This window comes from Callospermophilus lateralis, chromosome 18 (genome assembly GCF_048772815.1).
Source record: "Callospermophilus lateralis isolate mCalLat2 chromosome 18, mCalLat2.hap1, whole genome shotgun sequence".
Taxonomy (NCBI): domain Eukaryota; kingdom Metazoa; phylum Chordata; class Mammalia; order Rodentia; family Sciuridae; genus Callospermophilus; species Callospermophilus lateralis.
Window position 1 is genome coordinate 17044277 of NC_135322.1, and position 19813 is coordinate 17064089.

At 44.9% G+C, this 19813-nt stretch overlaps 2 protein-coding genes across 19 annotated transcripts in view; one reads left to right on the top strand and one right to left on the bottom strand.

The window, feature by feature from the left end:
• Positions 1-5216, bottom strand: part of Wdr62 (WD repeat domain 62) — a 40623-nt gene extending 35407 nt beyond the window's left edge. For all 14 annotated transcript variants that reach the window (XM_076837493.1, XM_076837483.1, XM_076837491.1 and 11 more), the window contains exons 1-2: positions 5037-5216; positions 459-550 (exon numbers count right to left, since the gene is read on the bottom strand). In XM_076837493.1, the coding sequence (XP_076693608.1) occupies positions 459-550; positions 5037-5213 (269 nt within the window). In that variant the 5' untranslated portion in view covers positions 5214-5216. The remainder of the gene's footprint in view (positions 1-458; positions 551-5036) is intronic.
• Positions 5217-5591: 375 nt separating this feature from the next.
• Thap8 (THAP domain containing 8) lies at positions 5592-19729 on the top strand. Of its 5 annotated transcripts, none has more exons than XM_076837863.2 (4): positions 5592-6030; positions 15524-15716; positions 15985-16386; positions 19522-19729. In XM_076837863.2, the coding sequence occupies exons 1-4, from the start codon at positions 5948-5950 to the stop codon at positions 19546-19548; spliced, it is 705 nt and encodes a 234-aa protein (XP_076693978.1). In that variant the 5' UTR covers positions 5592-5947; the 3' UTR covers positions 19549-19729. The 5 variants fall into 5 exon arrangements, with proteins under 5 accessions (XP_076693978.1, XP_076693974.1, XP_076693975.1 ...); XM_076837859.2 differs by lacking the exon at positions 19522-19729 and adding an exon at positions 16484-17826; XM_076837860.2 differs by lacking the exon at positions 19522-19729 and adding an exon at positions 17836-18518 and having other exon boundaries at positions 5597-6030.
• The last annotated feature ends 84 nt before the right edge of the window (positions 19730-19813 follow it).

Genomic DNA, 19813 nt, shown 5'->3' on the forward strand with positions numbered 1-19813 from the left:
AATTACCTTGGATCTTCCCTGCCCTACCTTGTTGGGGTGGTCCCTTTGGTGCCTAGATCAGTGCCACATTAGATCAGTATTTATGGGATACACAGCTGTCTGATCCTCAGTCCTCTCAACTACCCAAGTGGAGGTATCATTAGTTCAGTCTTATAGAGACAGAAGCAGAATACATTTGTGGGGTTAAAACCACATTTTTGGTTTTAACCACATGTATTTCCCAGAATCTCTGCCATCTCCCATTTATAGTCATAATTAAGACTTTTATAATGTCTACTATATGCTGAGTACTGTTCTAGACCCAGATGGGTTCATGGAATCCTCTCCACAGCCCTTAGAGAAAAGCAGCATTATCCACATTCTACAAATAGGAAATCTTAGCTCTAGAGAAATCACCAATGACTTCAGATTTCAAATTCCCTTGCAATGATGAGATGTCAAGCCCATCACGTACTTACCCTGCAAGGTAGGCCACATGGCCTGTGCCAGGATCACAGGTTAGACCACTGCTATTCTGGGCTGTGATGCCAAGCACCTTCTCAAGTGACACCTGCAAAGAAAAGGCCCAAGTCAGAAGCACCTGCCCCAGCAAGCCCCCATGGCGCAGCTGTCTTGGCTACTGATGCAATTCCTGCTATATTCAACAAATACTCAGAGTTTCTGAAGTCATGCTACCCACAGCAACTACCACTTGCTCTTTTTTAATATATATTAGTTGTAGATGGGCACAACACCTTTATTTTATTTATTTATTTTTATGTAGTGCCGAGGATCAAAACCAATGCCTCTTGTGTGCTACGTGAGCGCTCTACCACTGAGCCACAACCCCAGCCCACCACTTTTTAACACTCTTTTTAAAAAAATATTTTTTTTAGACGATGGACATTTATTTTATTGATTTATATGCAGTGCTGAGAATCGTACCCAGCACCTCACACATGCTAAGCAAGCGCTCTGCCACTGAGCCACAACTCCAGCCCTTAACACTCTTTTGACAAAAATATAATGCTAGGTGAAGGGCACAGAGTAGTGGGGCAGACAGACAAAAAAAAATTCCTATCTTCTTGGAGTTCACACATTGATGGTGATGTGGATGGAGGACATAGAAAAGGAACAGAACATATATGCAGAATAGATGTGAGGTGATGATAGAAGCAACAGAGAAAAACACAGGGAAGGAGACCGAGAATGCAGGGGGAGGGGAAAGAGAATGCCATAGTGGGAAGATGACCTTTGAATAAGTTTCTAAGTACTTTCTCTATGTTGTAGTTTCACTATGTTGCCCTGGCTGGCATCAAACTGGAAATCTTCCTGCCTCAGCCTCCCAGGTACATGGATGTAAGACTTGAATCCTCAGAACAAACCAGGGAAGAAGGTATTATGACCACTCTTATTTATAGCCAATGATACTGAGGTCCAAGATTCTGCATCTGGGGAGTAGCAAGGTTGGGATATAAACCTAGGCACTTTGGGCCTTGCAGGGAAACAGAGCAGTGAACAAAAAGAGACACTTTCCCTCATCAAAGTCTAGCCTAGTGTGGTGGAACTTGGGTAGCTGAAGCTGAAGAAAGAGTTCAAAGTCAGCCAGAACAACTTAGTAAGACTCTAGCCAAAAGTATCAAAAGAGCTGGGTGTGGTGGCATGCACGCCTGTGACCCAGCAGCTTGGGAGGCTGAGGCAGTAGGATTGTGAGTTCAAAGCCACCTTCAGCAACTTAGCAAGGTGCTAAGCAACTCAGTGAGACCCTGTCTCTAAATAAAATACAAAAAAGGGCTGGGGATGTGGCTCAGTGGTCGAGTGCTCCTGAGTTCAATCCCTGGTACCCACCCCACGCCCCTGCCGCCAAAAAAAGTACTGAAGATAAAGCTCAGTAGTAGAGATCCCTGGGGTTTGATCCCCAGTACTAAAGAAAAAAATTCAATGTCTGGAAGTTCTATAAGTTTCAATAAGCAAAGAAACAAGAGGATGGTCACATTTTAAAAAAGTAAAACTCAAAGGGCACGATTGCACATGCTTGTAATTGCAGTTACTTGGGAGGCTGAGGCAGGAGGATCACAAATTTGAGGTCAATCTCGACAACTTAGTGAAACCCTGTCTCAAAATTTTAAGAATAAATAAATAAAAGGGTAGGGGATAAAGCTCAGTTGTAGAGGGCCCTTGGGTTCAATCCTCAGTACCACGATAGATAAAGAAATTTTTTAAAAAATTAAAAAAATGTTTTTTAAATTTTCAAAGATAAGTTAAATGGGTCAGACCCAATCATAATTGACTGAACAATTTATATAAGTATGGTACTTTCATATTTTAACAGATTATTTTTTTCTTATAGTCAGTGATCCTTAACCAAGTCACTGGCTTCAGAATTGAAAAGCAAATATAGAGTAGCTAACATTTACTGGGCATTTCCTGGTAGCCAAGTGCTATTCCAATCCCTATAAGCTGTATTAACTTATTTAATACTCATAATAACCCTATGATATAATTACTATCATTGTTATTCCTGTCTTACAGATAAAACAGGGGCCCAGAGGGGTTATCCATCCAGAAAGGAGTGCCAGGATTCTAACACAGCCATGACACTTATGCTAGATTTTGTTTGTTTTGTTTTGTTGGTACTGGGGATTGAAACCAGGGTTATTCTACCACTGAGCTTTTTATTTTGAGATAGGGACTCACTAAGTTGCTCAGGCTGGCCTTGAACTTGTGATCTTCTGCCTCAGCCTCCTGAGTTGCTGGGATTACAGGTGTGTGCCATGGCACCCAGCTAATGTTTTATGTGTCTGCAAAAGAAGAAAAATAAGTGACACTACCCAAGTACAGTAATAACAGCATTAGTTAACACTAATAAGAGTATATGCAAATATGCCAGGTGTTATTCTAAATGCTTAAGGACTGTGAACTCCTATAATCCTTACAAATACCCTATGAGGGATTTCCACATCATTAGTCTCATTTTACAGGTGGGGAAAATTAAAAAAAAAAAAAAAAAAAGTTCCAAACTTGTTAAGAAGAGCAGAATTAATGTTCAAGCTCAGGCAGTCTGAGTCTAGAGATTGTGCACTTAATTACCTTGATATACTATACTGCCTCTTGGTATTTAATACTGTTATTCTACCATACAAGTTTAAGAACTCACAAAACACTTTCATGAACACATATGATAAGGGCCATGAAGTATAGGGCACTTAATAAGAGATCAAGGCAGGTGTCTGCTTTAGACTGAGACTGGAGAAAGTCTCTCTGAGTAGGAATACTCAAGGATGAGACTGAGAGAAGAGAAGCCAGGCAGGCAGGCAGACTGTAGCAAAAGGCCCAGGTAGAGGATTCACCCACCACAAGGGCTAGGAGGCAGAAAGGAACTTGGAGCTCCAGAAAAACAGAAAGCAGGCAGTATATTGTTATGGTCTGAGCTTAATCAATATAGATTATAAATTATATATTATAGGTTATGAAATATTAAATAATAGGATTATGTGATGTGTTATATAATAAATAATGTTAAGCTGTTTCTAAGATGATAAAAAATTGTCTTTCTGCAGTTTGTGCACCCACCTATACTTTGTGTGCCCACAAATGTAAAGTCCCCGGGATATTGTGGTCTATATTTGCTCTGCTAACTGCCTTCTCAGCTCCTGTACTCTGCTTGCTTGCAATTTGCAAAATTCCATGGGATGTGGTTTTCTTCCTTAAATATTTCGACCACAAACAGTTTGAGGTGCTTCTTTCAGAGAGCCACTCGGACTCTGTCGGAAGCATCCCTGGTCAGGAAAAGAGAGATAAAATAAAATTATTTTATTTGTTTCAAATTCGTACTTAGTGTGTTTTCTGAGCAGTCACCTCATAACAATATGGGACTGAAGTCGTAGTTCAATGGTAGAATGCCTGCCTCACAGGTTTGAAGCACTGAGTTTGATCTTCAGCACATAAAAATACATAAAACAAATTACAAAATAAATAAAATATAGAAAGCAATCAGGAAGTTTGACAGGACTTTGGGGAGAGAGAGGACATGGGAGGTAGAGACAGAAAGGTAGGCAAGGGCCACCTGCCCACAATCATGCAGCCAGGAGTAGGCAGTACAAAGACAGCAGAAACCCACAAAGCAGCAATAATATACACCAGCAGCTGCCAGGTATTCACCTATTATCTAGGCTCTGTGTCAATTTCATCTTCCTTCAACATTGTGATATGGTTGTTATCTCCATTTTATTTTTTTAAAATATTTTTTAAATGTCAATGAACCTTTATTTTATTTCTTTATATGCGGTGCTGAGAATCAAACCCAGTGCTTCACACATGCTAGGCAAGCACTTTACCACTGAGCCACGACCCCAGCCCCATGTTATCTCCATTTTATAAAAACAGATTTTTGTGCCTAAGGAGTTAAAGAGCACTTTTTTTTTCTTAAATTGCTGGTGTGCTAAGGGAATTCCTTCTTCCTACTCTAAAGTAATTCCTTTCTGTGTTTCTGTGTCTCAGAATTTAGAGTACTAAAATCCTGTACGCCCTCCTCCCCAAGCCGCACTGCTGACATTTTAGAAATAATTATTCACATCCTTTCCATAGTTTTGAGGGGGAATATAGAATAAGAATCCCACCTTAGTGAGGGAAAAGGAAGCAGAAGGCAAGATAGGAGAGAATGCAGAGCAGAACTGAGTTGAGATGGGGCAGGTGACTGGACGAGAAGTGTTTAAAGGTGATTGAATGGGGGCTTATCCAGGAAGGTGGGTCTAGGCAGTGATTTGTAGAAACAAAATGCTTTTCCAGGCGTTGGAATCCGAAGAAACCCCAAGAACGCTCCAATATTGAGAGTAGAGCCAAGAACCAAGGGCAGCACTCAAGAGAGGAGGCAGCGGAAAGTGGGAAGAGCCTTATGCTCAAAGGGGGCGGAACTTCCGTGATGAGGCGGGGCTAGGGAGCAACCTGAGGGGACCAATAGGCGGGAACTGATGGGCGGGGCCAAAGAGCTTAGGGATGAACAGGGTGCGGCCCAAAGAAGGCTGGAATTGGAGTGGGCAGGGCGAGCAGCTTCTCACCCGGCTCTGCACGGTGTCCTCGGGCGCCGTCAAGAGTCGTGTTCGCCGCCGGAGGCAGAGTGGTGGGGCAGGGGGCGGGGGTGACTGGGTTCTTCGCGCTGGAATTCCCCCCATGATAGATGGCAGCTTCTCGACTGCATCGTTCCGCGCGTAGCCTCCCGGCCCTAAGGCAGCCATCGTCGCATCGGAGACCGGCGACCGTTATGCTCTTTAACCGCCGCGGCCGCCACGACCCACTCGAATAGTGAATAGCCGCGGGAAAGCCGGCGGCGCTGCCCATTGGACGCGGCAGCCACCCGTCTGGCCAATCTCGGGGCGGCCGGACGGCGATCAGGACCAATAGGAGCTAAGAGGCGGAGCCAGAGTACCAGGCAGGGCGGGGCTGCAGCCAATCTGTTCGGTTCTGATCAAGCATTTTGGGGCTTCTCGTTCAGACTGTTTTTCTCATTCTTTGGAATGTACAGTGATTAACTTTTACTAGGCTAAGGCCATAGCCCTCTCCTTTGCTTTTTGCTGCCACCGGGACGACTATCCGGGCTATGGCAGTCGCCCGATGTTGGTTTAGGGTGGAGCGGAAAGAGCCTGCCGGCCCAGAGGACTCGGTTGGCGCAGGCTCAGAAACCCTAAGACGCCGCCTTTCCCTAAACATGTGATGAAGGTTAGAGTGGCGTAGAACCGGTTTTGCGTAGATATACTTGCGTTTCCTCACCAACCATGTGACCAGGGTGTAGCAGTGGCAACGCGGAGGGACACCTGGTATGCAAGCCGGATCAGCACACCCCTGTCACATGACACCGAGGATGTCACGTGAGGCAGGAGGAGAGTGCTCGGGAGGGGCGGGAATCGGCTGCTCCCGGCGAGGAGTAAAGTGCGGCCTCTGACCGAGCAAAAAGCAACCGGGTTGGACAGCCATGCCCAAGTACTGCAGGGCTCCGAACTGCTCTAACACTGCGGGCCAACTGGGATCAGACAACCGCCCTGTGAGCTTCTACAAGTGAGCGCAAGCGCGGGGCGGGGCTTTAGGGGGCGGGGCCTGGAAGGGGCGGGGCCCAAGGAGAAATGCAGCTGTTTTTGGCATCTGGTCTTGCTGGAGGGGTGTAGGAAGGTGAAAATGGGCGAAACAGCAGAGGTAGACACAGGTAATGAACTGAACGAGTAGAAAAGGGAGACGGTGATGTAAGGAAAGGTGGGGTTCTTAACTTAAAATGTCCATTCTTCATCTCCAATCATTGGAGGCATCTCAACCTTAATATATCTGAAGCTGAGCTTCTTATCTTATCTCCCTAAACCTTTCACAGTCTTTCCTATCTTAATAGCTAATTATGGAGGAGCTAAGTCACCTCAACACAGAAAAATAGCAGGGAGAACTGGAGATTGTAGCTCAGGACCCTGGGTTGGATCCCCAACACCCCGGGGGGCGGGGGGAATGGAGAAAAGCGGTCTCAATTTATAGCCCAGGTTCAAAGCTTCAGAAAAGGGATATCCAGACCAAATATTCCACAGCTATCTAAATTTTAGTGCTTCCAAGGAGACGGGACCTAGTCCCACTTTGCAATCCATACCTAATATTGATCCCTTTACACAGAGTTCTGATTTGCTTTTAACCTATCTAAACACTGCTTCATTTATATTTCACCTGAATTTCACTCTTCCCCCAAACCCAGATATGTTATGTTTTCCTTTGTTTGGCAAGACTCTCTGGTGTGCAAATTCCCTCTTTGTTATGGTAAATGAATACAGGTTTGTCTGGTCATCTTAGCCTAAGTGGGCTGGAACATGTTCTTCATCCTGTCCATATGCAAATCCTGTTGGCTCTCCCTTAAGAATCTATCCAGAATCTGATCTTGTCTAACTCCCTCCTTCAACTTGACTCTATTAATAGTCTCTTCACTGGTCTCCCTACTCTCACCCCTGCTGGCACCAAGTCTCTTCCATCTACAGCCAGAGGGAACCTAGACCTAAATCAGTTCAGGGCCCTCTTCTTTTTTTTTTTTTTAATATTTGTTTTTTAGTTGTAGTTGGACACAATACCTTCATTTTATTTATTCATTTTTATGTGGTGCTGAGGATCGAACCCAGGGCCGCACATGTGCAAGGCGAGCGCTGTACCGCTGAGCCACAACCCCAGCCCAGTTCAGGGCCCTCTTCTACTCTGATCCCTCCCCTGGCCCACACCTTACTATAAAAAACAAGATGAGGTCTGATGGAGTAAAAAAGCAGGCTTACAAAATCCTACAAGAGCTGGTTCCCCACTACCTGTATAACCTCATCTCCTCCTTCCTACCTCTCACTCTGCTTCAGTGACAACTGCCTACTCCATGTTCATTTAGCATGCCAGGGCTCCATTGCTGCTCCAGGGCCTTTGCCTATGCCAGTTATTCCCTCTGAAAAGTTCTTGCCTTTATGACCACCACCCTATACAAAATTGTGATTGCCTTCCAATACACATAACCCTCCCTGTCTGCTTCCTACCTTAATTTCCCTTTAAATACATCATTATCTATCATATCACATATTTTAGGTATTTATTCATTGTTTTTCTCACTAGAATGTCACTAAGCTCTTTAAAGCCAGGGAATTTTGTCTGCCTTGTTTCCTGTTGTGTCCCCAGCCTCTAGAACTGTTTCTGACACATAGTGGATGTCCAGTAGATATTTGTTTGATGGGTTTTGATTATTGGATTTCAAATGGAGTCTCCAGGAAACCAGCAGTCCCAGCTCTCCTCTGAGGGACTTCGGTATATTGTAGAGGAGAGCAGAGGAGTCTTCAAACTTAAATCATCCAGATTTGCTTTTTAAAATATGTCACTCTGGCACTGCTTATTAATTCAGTAACTGTTTTGAGTGTCTGGTGGAGAAACTTCAAGTAAGACCCTGTTGTATCCAATCTATGACCCCAACTAATCTGTTCCTGCCATAACAGACTCATGGAAGGGGAGGGATCAAACATTAAAGAACTGCATATACAACCCAGAAGTTATTCATGATCCTTTTCTCTCTTTTTCTTTCTTTCTTTCTCTCTTCCCCCTCTTTCTTTCTTTCTCTCTTCTTTCTTTCTCCCTTTCTTTCTTTCTCTCTTTCTTTCTTTCTCTTTTCTTTCTCTCTCTCTTTCTCTCTTTCTCTTTCTCTCTTTCTCTCTCTCTTTCTCTTTCTCTCTTTCTCTTTCTTTCTCTTTCTCTCTCTCTTTCTTTCTTTTTCTCTCTCTCTTTCTTTCTTGCTTTCTTTCTTCCTTGCTTTCTTGCTTGCTTGCTTGTACTGGGGATTGAGACCAGCCCTTTTTTGTTTGTATTTTGAGACAGGGTCTCACTGTTATCCAGGCTGGCCTTGAACTTGTGATCTTCCTGCCTCAGCTTCTTAAGTTGCTGAGATTATGGGATGTGCCACCATACTTGACCCATTCATCTTTTCTCTTAATGAGATAGCTGCTTGCTGGTCTACCTGTTTCCACTGTAGCCTTCCTTACAACAACAGCAGCAAATTTGGGTAGCACCCCATATGCCAGGCACTGTTCTAAGTGTTTCGTAAGTAATAATAATATTAATGAGAATAAGGATGACAACAGTACATAGCAGCAAGATTGCTATAAAAATTAATTCATGTCTTCATTGGTACCCACCAATGACTTTCAGGCTGTTCTTCACACTGTCTGGTCCATATCCACCTTAAGGCTCAACCTAAGTTAGTCTCACAGAAGCCATTTACTAAAAGTTAAGAGAAGGAACATTTCCTTAAGAGATTCAGGAGAGGGATGGGTACCAGGTGGGAAACAAGGTGAAACATATTGAGGGAAGTGGCTACCAGAAAACTTGAAAGCCTGCCTGGCAGCCAAAGAGAACATTCATTAGCTCTGATTTAGGCCCTTTCATAGACAAGTGACAGTCATCACTAATGGGGGGCTGTCAGTTAGGAATTGCATCTGACTGGCAGTAACAAAATCCTGAAATAATAGTGGCTTAAACAAATTATGAGGGCCATAGGAATTGGCATGGTAGTTATGCTCCAGTAGCAAACTCCCCATCTCCGCAGCTTACTATAACAAAGATTTATTCTTTGCTCATGCTATGTTCTTTGCAGGTCATTTGTGGGCCTGCTCTATAGTGCCTTAATTGAAGATTCAGATGGAGGGAACTGTCCCTACTTGGAATATTGCTGGTTTGTAGGAGAAAGAAAAGAGAAAGTATAGAGAACAATCCAGTGGCTTCTGGTAAATTTTATATTTAGAAGTGGTCCGTGTCACTTTCACTTACATTCTTTTGGCCAAAGCAAGTATATGGGAAGCCACCTGTCCATGGAGCTGAGATGTATAATCTTCTTGTGGGGAGAGGCAGCAAAGTTTTAAACAGTATGTTTCCTTACATAAAACAAGTTTGGAGGTTGGAAGACCAGCACTGGGATGGCAGCCCCACAGTCATCAGAGATGAGGGTCTTCTTTTTCTCTCGTTCTTAACATGTGGCTTCTATCCAAAATGGCTGCCAATGCTCCAGCCATATGCCCTACCATTCCTGGAAGGAAGAAAAGGGAAAGGAAGAAGAGCAAAAACTAAACTGAGTCATCTCCCTTTACAAGGTCTTCCCAGAAACCCCATCCAGTGGTGGTTTCTTCATCATTGGTCACCCCCAACTACAAAAAAGAGGCTGGGAAATGTAGCATATTAATTATACATTTAACTACCGTGCAGAAATCTTGAGTTAAGTAAAGAAGAAAAGATCTGGCAGCATATACCACCCTATGCTCTAGACAAGATAACCAGCAAAACCAAAATAGTCAATAAAAAGGCAAACACTTGCTGTCTACTTAGCGTTAGTTTTTTTTTTGTGTGTGTGTCTGGGGCCTCTCACATGTATACATACTAAGCAAGCACTCCACCGCTGAGCCACATCCCCAGCCCTTCAGTGGGTTTTTAGAGATGAATATTGCTCAATATAAATGTTGCTCTCCGTGAGGCTGGGGTGGTGGCTTAGTGGTAGCACTTGCCTAGCATGTATGAAGCACTGGATTCGATTCTCAACATCACATATAAATAAATTTTTTAAAAATGTTGCTATCCAGAGGAATAAGAGAGAATAAAAACCAGACCAAATTAAGGAAAGGCTTCCTGAGATAATTCGCTTTCCTTCTCTGCCCAGTGAGCTACTCTTATTTTATTTGAGCATCCCTTTTCTGTGTTAGGCATCTGGAAGATGTCCCACACCACATGATTCCCCACCCCCACCCCCACGCCCAATTGCAGATTTGTCTGGGAAATGCAGTCTTTTAGCAGGACAGGTTATAGCCTCAAAGTTGGAGTTTTGTTTTTAAGGAAAAAGAAGAGAATGGATATTACAGTAGTCAGTTGCCAGTCCCTGCTGGGGAGTGGGTGGGGATGGAAGTGCTGCTACATTAGGTCTCAGGCAGTGGCTAGGAAGAACGGGGCTGGTGGGTGTATGTGGATCCCAGAAGAGGCTGAAGGGATCCATACTCCCTGGCTATGTGCCCTGGGTTCTGCCCTTTGGGAGCCACAGCTCTTCTCTCAGTGGTTTGATCCAGCTGTCCCCCCTTCTCTGCCTTTTGTCTAAGAAGTCTTGCACCCCTCTATCTCTATCCATTCCATCCATCCACTCCCTAAAGGTAACCTCCCTCCCTCCTTCCATTCCTCCCTTCCCTCCTTCTTTTTCTTTAAAAAGCAACTTACTTTTTTTATAACTTTATTTTTTATTTATATTTTTATGTTGTGCTGAAGATGGAACCCAGTGTCCCACACGTGCTAGGCAAGCGCTCCACTGAGCCACAACCCCAGCCCCTAAAGCACAATTTTTCAAGATGCTTGTTGTACATTCTGATTTTTTTATGGCTAGCTTCTGTTTATTTAAACATTTTCTTTTAAATTTTTTTTTTGTAGTTGTAGATGGACAACATGTCTTTATTTTTGTGGTGCAAAGGACTGAACCCAGTGCCTCACATATGCCAGGCAAGTGCTCTGCCACTGAGCTACAGACCCTGCCCCTGTTTAAGTTATTGATACTGGTTTTCCATTTTCAATTGTAGTGTATCGTGGTATCTTTTAAGTATATTTAATACCTAATGTTAGTTAATTATTCTTTTTTTTTTTTTTTTTTTTTTAACGAGGGATTGAACCCAGGGTTCCTTAACCACTGAGCCACCTCCCAAGACTTTTTTTATTTTGAGACAGGGTCTCACTTAGGGACTTGCTAAGTTGCTGAGGCTGGCTTTGAACTTGTGATTCTCTTGCCTCAGCCTCCTGAGCCATTGGGATTACAGGTGTGTGCCACTGTAACCAGCTAATGTTGGTTAATCTTAAGAAAACTATTAAGTAATGTCATAGATATGAAAAACATCGTGCAGATTCATGTACGTGAATGAACATTTTAGTTGTCTAATGCTAAAACATCTACAAATTCAGCAGCTTAAGATAAACATTTAATGTCTCACAGTTCCTGGCAGCTGCTACAGAACAGACTAGCCAGAGCTTAGTCATGTGGCCTCCTTGGCTGCAAATGGGGCTGGAAAATGAGGTTTTTATTGTGGATAGCCTTGAGCCCAGATCTGATTAGAGAGTGTATTACTATCTTAAGAGGGCAAGAACAGATGTTGGGGACAAATAGCATCAGGAAACAGGAGCATTGGGGTCCCTTTAGATGGTGTCTGATCAGATAATCTTCACCCATGAGAAAGCTCTTATTTAGTTCATTTTTAAAAACATTTCTTTTAATTAAAAATGAATTTAGAAGCATTCAGAATGTCAACACATCAGCTGTAACTTTTTTTGGCAATTATAGAGCAGTACTCATTTAACAGAATAATTATTTGGCTGCATTAGACCCAATTGAAGATGAAAAAACTACTCTCTGCATGTATAACTAATTTGTTCTGTGCACTACAAGAACCTGCTTTAAATTTCCATGCCAGTCTACAACCCACACTGTACTAGGTTGGGTGAGTAGCTATTGAAAAATACCACAAGGGGCTGGGGTTGTTGCTCAGTGGTAGAGCGCTTGCCTAGCATGTGTCGGGCCCTAGGTTTGATCCTCAGCACCACATACAGACAAATAAATAAAATAAAGGTATATATAAAAAAATGCCACAAGGACAGAGTTCTCTAAAGGCATATTTGTTGGTGTGTTAATTATACCAAAAAACACTGAATACTTTTTAAAAACAAATCTTACACAGACTTGCAGTTTAATTTTTTTCTTTAAAAGGAGTGAGTTGTATACAGGGAAAATTCAATGATTTCTAGACAAGAAAAAAATTGCACTAGAATCATCTTCTTCCTCCTGCTCCTTTACTCTTCATCTCCCTCCTCTTCCTTTTTCTTATTTTTTCCAGCTTTGACAATGCTGTTTTTTGCTGTATCAGGATTTCCTTTAACTTGATAGGCAGTAATAATTTTTTTCCATATTTTTTCTCTGTTGTCATCTGCAGCAGCGTTAAGTCCACATCTCTCCAGTTTCTTTGCAACATCACTAATGGTCAGGCTGGGATGTTTTCCTTTGATTTTTGGGTGATACTCAGAATAGAACAAGAAGATGGAAGGAGGCCTCTGGGATGAATTGGGATCCTTGGACTTCTTTTTTATTTTCCCTTTAGGAGGGAGGGAGGTTTTCATTTGCCTTTCATAATGGTCCTTGTAGCCTTTGCCATGTCTTCAGATTTCCTTTTCTCTTTAGCAGATATTGTCTTCTACTTCCCTGAGCACTCTTAGAATAACACTCTGGGGGCTTCTTCTGTTCCTCCTATCAAGTTCAAGTTCACACAAAGAGTGCATGTGAGGCTGTTTTGCTCTTGGTCTCTTAGGATCTTTTTTGTCCATGTTTAGTACTTTTTCTCAGCAAGGCACAGAGTTACCTAGTGTATGTGTGACTCTCATATGCCCTGGTGCTGTCTCTGTGGAGCTCAATATACTGCAGCGGCTATCTAAAATGTTTTGTTTTTGTTTCATGGTGCTGGGTCTTGAACCCAGGGCCTCATGCATGCTAAGCAAGTGCTCTACCACTGAGCACACCCCTGGCCCTTGCTAAAATGTTTTTAACCTTTTATTTATTTATTTGGTATCAGGGATTGAACCCAGGGGTTCTTAACCACTGAGCTCCATCCCCAGCTCTTTTTATTTTTTATTTTTGAGACAAGGTCTCGCTAAGTTGCTTAGGGCCTTGCTAAGTTGCTAAGGATGGCTCTGAACTTGTGATCTTCCTACTTCAGCCTCCTGAGCTACTGGGATTATAGGTGTGTGCCACTGTGCTCTGCTAAAACTTTATTTTTAATTGTAGTAAAATACACATTATATAAGATATACCATCTTAACCATTTTTAAGTGTACAGTTCAGCAATGTTAAGTATATTCCTATTGTTGTAACCAATATCCAGAACTTTTTGGTTGGTAAGTTAGGAAAAAAAAAGAATTTCTCTATTCCCACTGTGCAATACCCTATTTCCCCCTTCTCTCAGCCCCTGGTGACCACCAGGGTCTGTCTCTGTGAATTGACCACTCTAAAGACCTCATAAAAGTGAAAGCATCAGTATTCTTCTTTGTGACTAGCTTATTTTATTTCTTCTAATGGTCCCAAGGTTCATCCATGTCGCACCATATGTCAGAATTTCTTTCCTTTTTGAGGCTAAATAATATCCCATTGTATAATATGTGCCACATTTGTTTATCCATTCACCTGTCAGTTGACGTGTTCACCTTTTGGCTTTGTGAATTAAGTTGCTTTGGACATGGTATGCAAGACCCTGCTTTCATTTGTTTTGGGTATAACCCAGAAGTGGATTGCTGAATCATAAAGTGATTCTATTTTTAATTTTTTGAGAAACTGCCATGTTGTTTTCCATAATGGCTATACCATTTTGTGTTTCCAACAGTGTACAGGGATCTAGTTTCTCCACATCCTGTGTCATTTTCTGTATTTATTTATTTATTGATTGATTTATTTATTGTTTTTGCAGTAGCCATTCCAATAGTTGGGGGTAACATTCATAATAGTTTTGATTTGCATTTCCCTAATCATTAGTGATATTGGGCATCTTTTCATATGCTTGTTGTCCATTTGTATATCTTCTTTGGAGAAATGTCTGTTCAAGTCCTTTGCCCATTTTAAATTAAGTTGTGTTTTTATTATTGTTGAGTTGCTTATAAATTTTTAAAGGTTATTTTCACAAAAATAACCTTTTTACACAAAAAAATAGAGTATATTTTGCTGGTCTTTTTTACTTCCCTGCCCCCCACACCTCGAAGTTTTTTGCCCCTCATTTTAAAGTAAATCCTAGGGCTGGGAATGTAGCTAACTGGTAGAGTACTTTTGTAGCACACAGGGCATCCTGGGTTTGATCCTTAGTACCTGAAAAAGAAACAACAAGAACAACAACAACAACGACAACAACAACAACAAAAAAACCCCTAAAGTAAATCCCAGACATCAGGTCTTCTACTTGTAAAAACTTCAGAATGTTTTTCTAACAGAAGACTTTTATTTTGTATTTATTTGTTTATTGCAGTGCTGGGAGTGGAAAGCAGGGATGTTAAGTGAGTATGTCCCACTGACCTACATCACCAGCCCCTTTTAAAATTAAAAAAAAATTTGGAGGGTGGCGGTACCAGGATTGAATTCAGGGGCACTTGACCACTGAGCCACATCTCTAGCCCTGTTTTGTATTTTATTTAGAGACAGGGTCTCACTGAGTTGCTTAGCATCTCACTTTTGCTGAGGCTGGCTTTGAACTTGCAATCCTCCTGTCTCAGCCTCCCGAGCCACTGGGATTATAGGCATTTGCCAACAAGCCTGGCTAAAATTTTTAAATTTTGAGACAGGGCCTTACTAAGTTGCTGAGGCTGGGCTTGTATTGTGATTCTCCTGCCTCAGCCTCCTCAGAGGCTATGATCTCAGAGTAGCTGTGGTCACAGGTGTGTACCACCAAGCCTGGCCAGAATCCTGTTTTAGAAGGATACATTATCACACCTAGCAAATTTAATTTCTTACAATTACCTAATACCCAATTTCTGTTTTGTTTTCTCCAGTTGTCTTGAAATGGCTTTTTACTGAATGTTTTTTTTTGTGAACAAGGTCCACATCCTGCATTTGGGTGGTGTTTCTTAAATCTCTCAACCTGTAACCCCCACTCACATGCCATATGGTTGTGGAAGAAGCATTTTCACTTGACAGCAGGATCTCTCTTACTCTAGATGTTTGCTTTTATAGATCACTCCTTTAGGTTCATGTGAAGTAACCTGAGGGTAGGGAGTGGAGGTGGGCAGAGAAACCAGAAAGAAGGCTGCTGCCAGAACCCAGCCAGGAGAACTGGGAGAGGCCGTGAAGGAGGGGTAGAGGCAGTTGCTGGATGTAGAGCCCACTCATGGGAAGCGAGTGAGGTAGAGAAAGCGTGGATGGAAGACAGAGGCTTGGAACCCAGGGATCTCAGGTATAGGTAGGTACCCTCAGAGCGGGGTGGGTGGGGACCTGTAGCGCTGACCCTGCTATCCCACCGCTCTGCAGGTTCCCGCTGAAGGACGGCCCCAGGCTTGAGGCTTGGTTGCGATGCATGGGCCGGGAGCACTGGGTGCCCAGCTGCCACCAGCACTTGTGCAGTGAGCACTTCACACCTTCCTGTTTCCAGTGGCGCTGGGGCGTGCGCTACCTGCGGCCAGACGCGGTGCCCTCCATCTTCTCCCGGGTGCCGCCAGCCAAGGTGAGCGCGGGATGTCCAATGAGTGGAGTTTGATCCCCAGCCTTCCCTACTTGGGACACAATTCCTAGAGTCTGGTACCTGGCCTTCCCTTTCTAAGCGAAGTCCTTCCCCAGGTCGGCCCCTCGGCCCTTCTCTCCTTAGGAAGTTCCTGGCTGAAGTCATCTTACCCCAGGGAAGTCCCCCTTGGAGACTGACCTAACCTCTCCAGGAAATGCCTCTTGGAGTCTGGCCCTGAAGGGCCATCCCCACCCTATGCCTTGTCTTCCAGAGCCCGCGGAGGACCCGAAGTACCCAGAAGCCAGTCGCGCCTCCTCCTCCTCCTCCCCCGCCACAGGAGGCAGGACTCCCCCGGGAGTCCACGGTTGCAGCCTCTGGCCCAGTGCACGTAGTGGTGCTGGAGCCTGCATCTGACGGCGCCAAGGCTGCGTCCACCGTGCTCCTGACCCCCCTGCCCCTTCCCTCCGCTCCTACAGGGCAGAGGACTGAAGTTTCTGCCCAGCACCCACGGGCGGGACTGGGAGCGGTGCTGGGAGCACTGCAGCGGCGGGTACGGAGGCTGCAGCGGCGCCACCAGAGGCACCAGGCTCAACTCCAGGCTCTGGAACAGCTGGCGCTGCAGCTGCGCACGGAGAGCCTGCAGGCTCGGGCGCACCAGGGCCAGCTTCGTGTGGTGAGTGGCGCAGGGGCTTGGGTCTGGAGTCCAGGGCGTCTTGCCTGGCCTGCACAGTGTCCTCATTTATGTTTAAAAATCCCAATATTTCTTTCAGGTTTCCAAATTGCTCGTTTTTCTAGGGGGCGAAGGAAAGAATCTGGGGCTGGGGATGAGGCTCAGTGTTTACAGCGCTTGTTTAGTGTGCCGGACGCCCTGGGTTCCATCCCCAGCTCAGCAAAAAAAGAAAAATAAACGTCAATCTGGCAACTATTGATTGGAGCTGAGTAATGGCTGCTCCACTTATGAATAATATTTAGGAAGTTCTCACTTTCTGCCAGACACATACTTAATAACTTATTGAAAACTCACTACCATCTTGGTTCTCTTGTTGTTCCCATTTGCCAGATGAAAAAGCTGCAGCATAGAACAGTCTAGTAACTTGCCCAAAGTCAGGCAGCCAGGACTCAAAACCAGATGTCTAGCACCGGAAGAAGCCCGGCTGTCCTGTTGGAAAGCTCCCTTCTCAGCCCCTGTCTAGCTTAAATTCACAACCCTTTTACTACAGTCTCCCACACTCTCTCTAAAGCTCTTTATCCATACATTTTACTACTGGATTGTTTTTTGTTTTGGTTGAGGGAAGGGTGAAAAATCAAAGCTTGACCATGTCAGTCCCCTGCTTAAAAACCAGGGCTTAGCTTGAGAACCTCAACCTATCACTCACACACTTAGAATCCTACCTGGATGGGACAAGCATCCAAGCAGAGCTGTGGAGACAAGAGGAGGGGGGCTCAGAAAGGAGCTGAAGTGTCTCAGGTAGACAGCTAATGGTTTGGACATGACCTCCAGATATAATTTGTTTGGCCTCAACAGTGCTTTAAAATCACTTTTAATCTTTCCTGAAGGCTCAGTAGATCTTGCAGTGCAGGGTTCATATTCTCAGGTAATAGCAGTCAGCTGGAATTGCAGTGTGACTGCCCCTGGGGGCTTTGAGGCTATGGCCTGGAACCCAGAGGGACAGTGGGGCTGGGTCATAATTCAGTCTCGGACTGGAGTTCTCCATGGAGCCGGCCCTGGGCTGACTCACTTTCTCTGCCTTCCCTGTCCCCATTCAATCCCTGTTTCCTACTCATTCATCCTGTGTCCCTATCTGCCCATGTCTCTCTGAATCTGCATCTTTCTTTGCCCCCCCCCCATATCAATGTCCTTGTCCACATTCACATCCATCTCCCCATGTCCCTGTCCTTCCACATCTCTCTCCTATTTCCCCACACTTCTTTTCTCTCCCATGAATGTCTCTGGCTTCACATCTGCTTCCCTGTCTTCCATCACATTTCACTCTGTTTTCTGACACCCCTTCCTTCTCTGATGTCCGTTGGTCCTCACCATTTCTGTCTGTCCTTCAATCTCCTCACCCCTTGCTCCCCTTTGTTCCCCATCTCTACTGCTTCTTTGCCTGGAATGGCTCAGCTGCCTGGATCTGAGGAATCCCAAACCTTCACCATCATCTGTGGAGGGCCTGACATAGCTGTGGTCCTTGCCCAAGACCCTGCACCTGCCACACTGGATGCCAAGCCTGAGCTGGACATCCAGTCACCCAGTGCCTAAGGGTCAGGATGGACAATGTCAAGGGACAGAAGATGCACGATGGAAGAAGAGAGCCCATCACACCTGTGCTTGGCCCAGCCCTATCACCCATGCCTGGGGAGGAGCAGTGCTTTCCCCAAGTACCTAGATTCTTCTCCCCACTTCTAGGGATCCCTTGAATCTTGCGGGTGTCTGGGCCCCAAACCCTTATCCCCCTGGGTACCCGGCCCCTGCCAACCCCAGCTCAAATCTCTGCAGTCAGTAAAACAACATCAGCAGAAAAGGGGTTATTTGGGGAGTTCTGTACCTGGTTCCAAAGAGCTCTTGGCACCTTGTGTCAAGCCTGCTGCTGAGTTGGGGACATGGCAGTGAACACAGCTCAAAACCATCCCTGCCCTCATGGTGCTCACATTTTGCTTGAGTTGAAGGTGAACTAGTGTACCAATAAACTGGATCACTTCTGACTGATATGTGCCATAAAAACTGAATTAAAATATGATTGAGGGACTGGGGCTATAGCTCAGTGGCAGAGTGCTTGCCTAGCAAGTGTGAGGCACTGGGTTTGATCCTCAGCACCACATAAAAATAAATAAAGGCATTCTATCCATCTACAACTACAAAAAAAATGTTAAAAAATATGATTGAGAGGAAGTTGGGGGGAGAGGGCTCTCTAAGAAGGCCGCATTTGAACACAAACCTGGGTGGGAGGAGTCAACCTGTAGGGCATGTGGGCAGGTGTTCCAGGGCAAGAACAGATCTGCAGAGAACCTAATTTCTAGGGCATTGGAAGGAGGAGGGCACTGTTGCTCTGAAGAAAACTAAAGCAGGGAAGGGGCTGGCTGGGACAGGGTGCAATTTTAGATAGAGCAGAGGTGTCACTGAAAAGGCAAACAATTAATATCCCAAGTGAGAGGAGAGAAGGAACCATGCAAGGGCCTGGGGGAAGCCTTCCAGGCAGAACAGCCAATGCATAGGTCCTGGCATGCAGAAAAGCAAGGAGGCCAGAATGATCGGAGTGGAGTGGGCAGAGTGAGAGGAGGAGAGATTGGAAACATGGTGGGCAAGTGTACCTAGGGCCTTACAGGCTGTGGCTGGGAGTACTGGCTTTTACCTGGAGTGAGGTGCAGCCAGATGCTTCTGAGTCAAGGAGTACCCTGATGTGATACATGTTAGGTTCCTGTGACTGCAGGGTAGGAAGAAAGGTCAGGTGGGGTGGGGAGAGCAGTGAGAACAGAGAAGACACTGCTGCCATTGTTGAGGTGGGAAAAGATGAAGGATGGACCAGGATAGGGGCCTGGAGTTGGGTGATAAAATTCTGGAAGTATTTTGGTGATGGAGATACTGGGCCTACCCAGTATGAAGGGCACAAGGCACATCCAGGCTGGGGTGATTTGGGGCAGAGCAGGTAACAAACCAGGAGTGAGGTTGAGCCAGGACCCTGGCTGGCTCCAAGAGGCTTTACTCCAAGAGATACAGGTTCTCAGAAGAGATCCATTGACAGATCTGTCTTCTAGACACTGCTAGGTCACATGGCCTTCACTGCACAGACTGCCTGCTTTCAAATTTTAGCTCCACCACCCACTTGGTGTGTACTGATGGGCAAGCAACTCGAACTCTCGGCCTGAGGAAGTGCTATGAGCACTATTTATAAGGACAAAGGTGATGGAGATGTAAAAGCACCCCTCTGAGACGTTCATAGAGGGTAAGCATGGCGTTGAGCTCCGACAGAGGGAACAACATCACCACCGCACAGAGACCACTGTCCCAACTGGCCGGGTTCGCAGACCTGGGAGAGGGGTCTGTCACCGCGCGGATGGATAAAAAGACCCGTGTCGTCTTGCCGCCCCTCTCCCGCCCCCCC

Coding starts and splice junctions, on each gene's coding strand:
- Thap8 (XM_076837859.2), top strand. CDS start 5,948: ATGCCCAAGTACTGCAGGGCTCCGAACTGCTCTAACACTGCGGGCCAA. Junction 6,031..15,523: donor CGCCCTGTGAGCTTCTACAA/GTGAGCGCAAGC, acceptor ACCGCTCTGCAG/GTTCCCGCTGAAGGACGGCC. Junction 15,717..15,984: donor CCCGGGTGCCGCCAGCCAAG/GTGAGCGCGGGA, acceptor CTTGTCTTCCAG/AGCCCGCGGAGGACCCGAAG.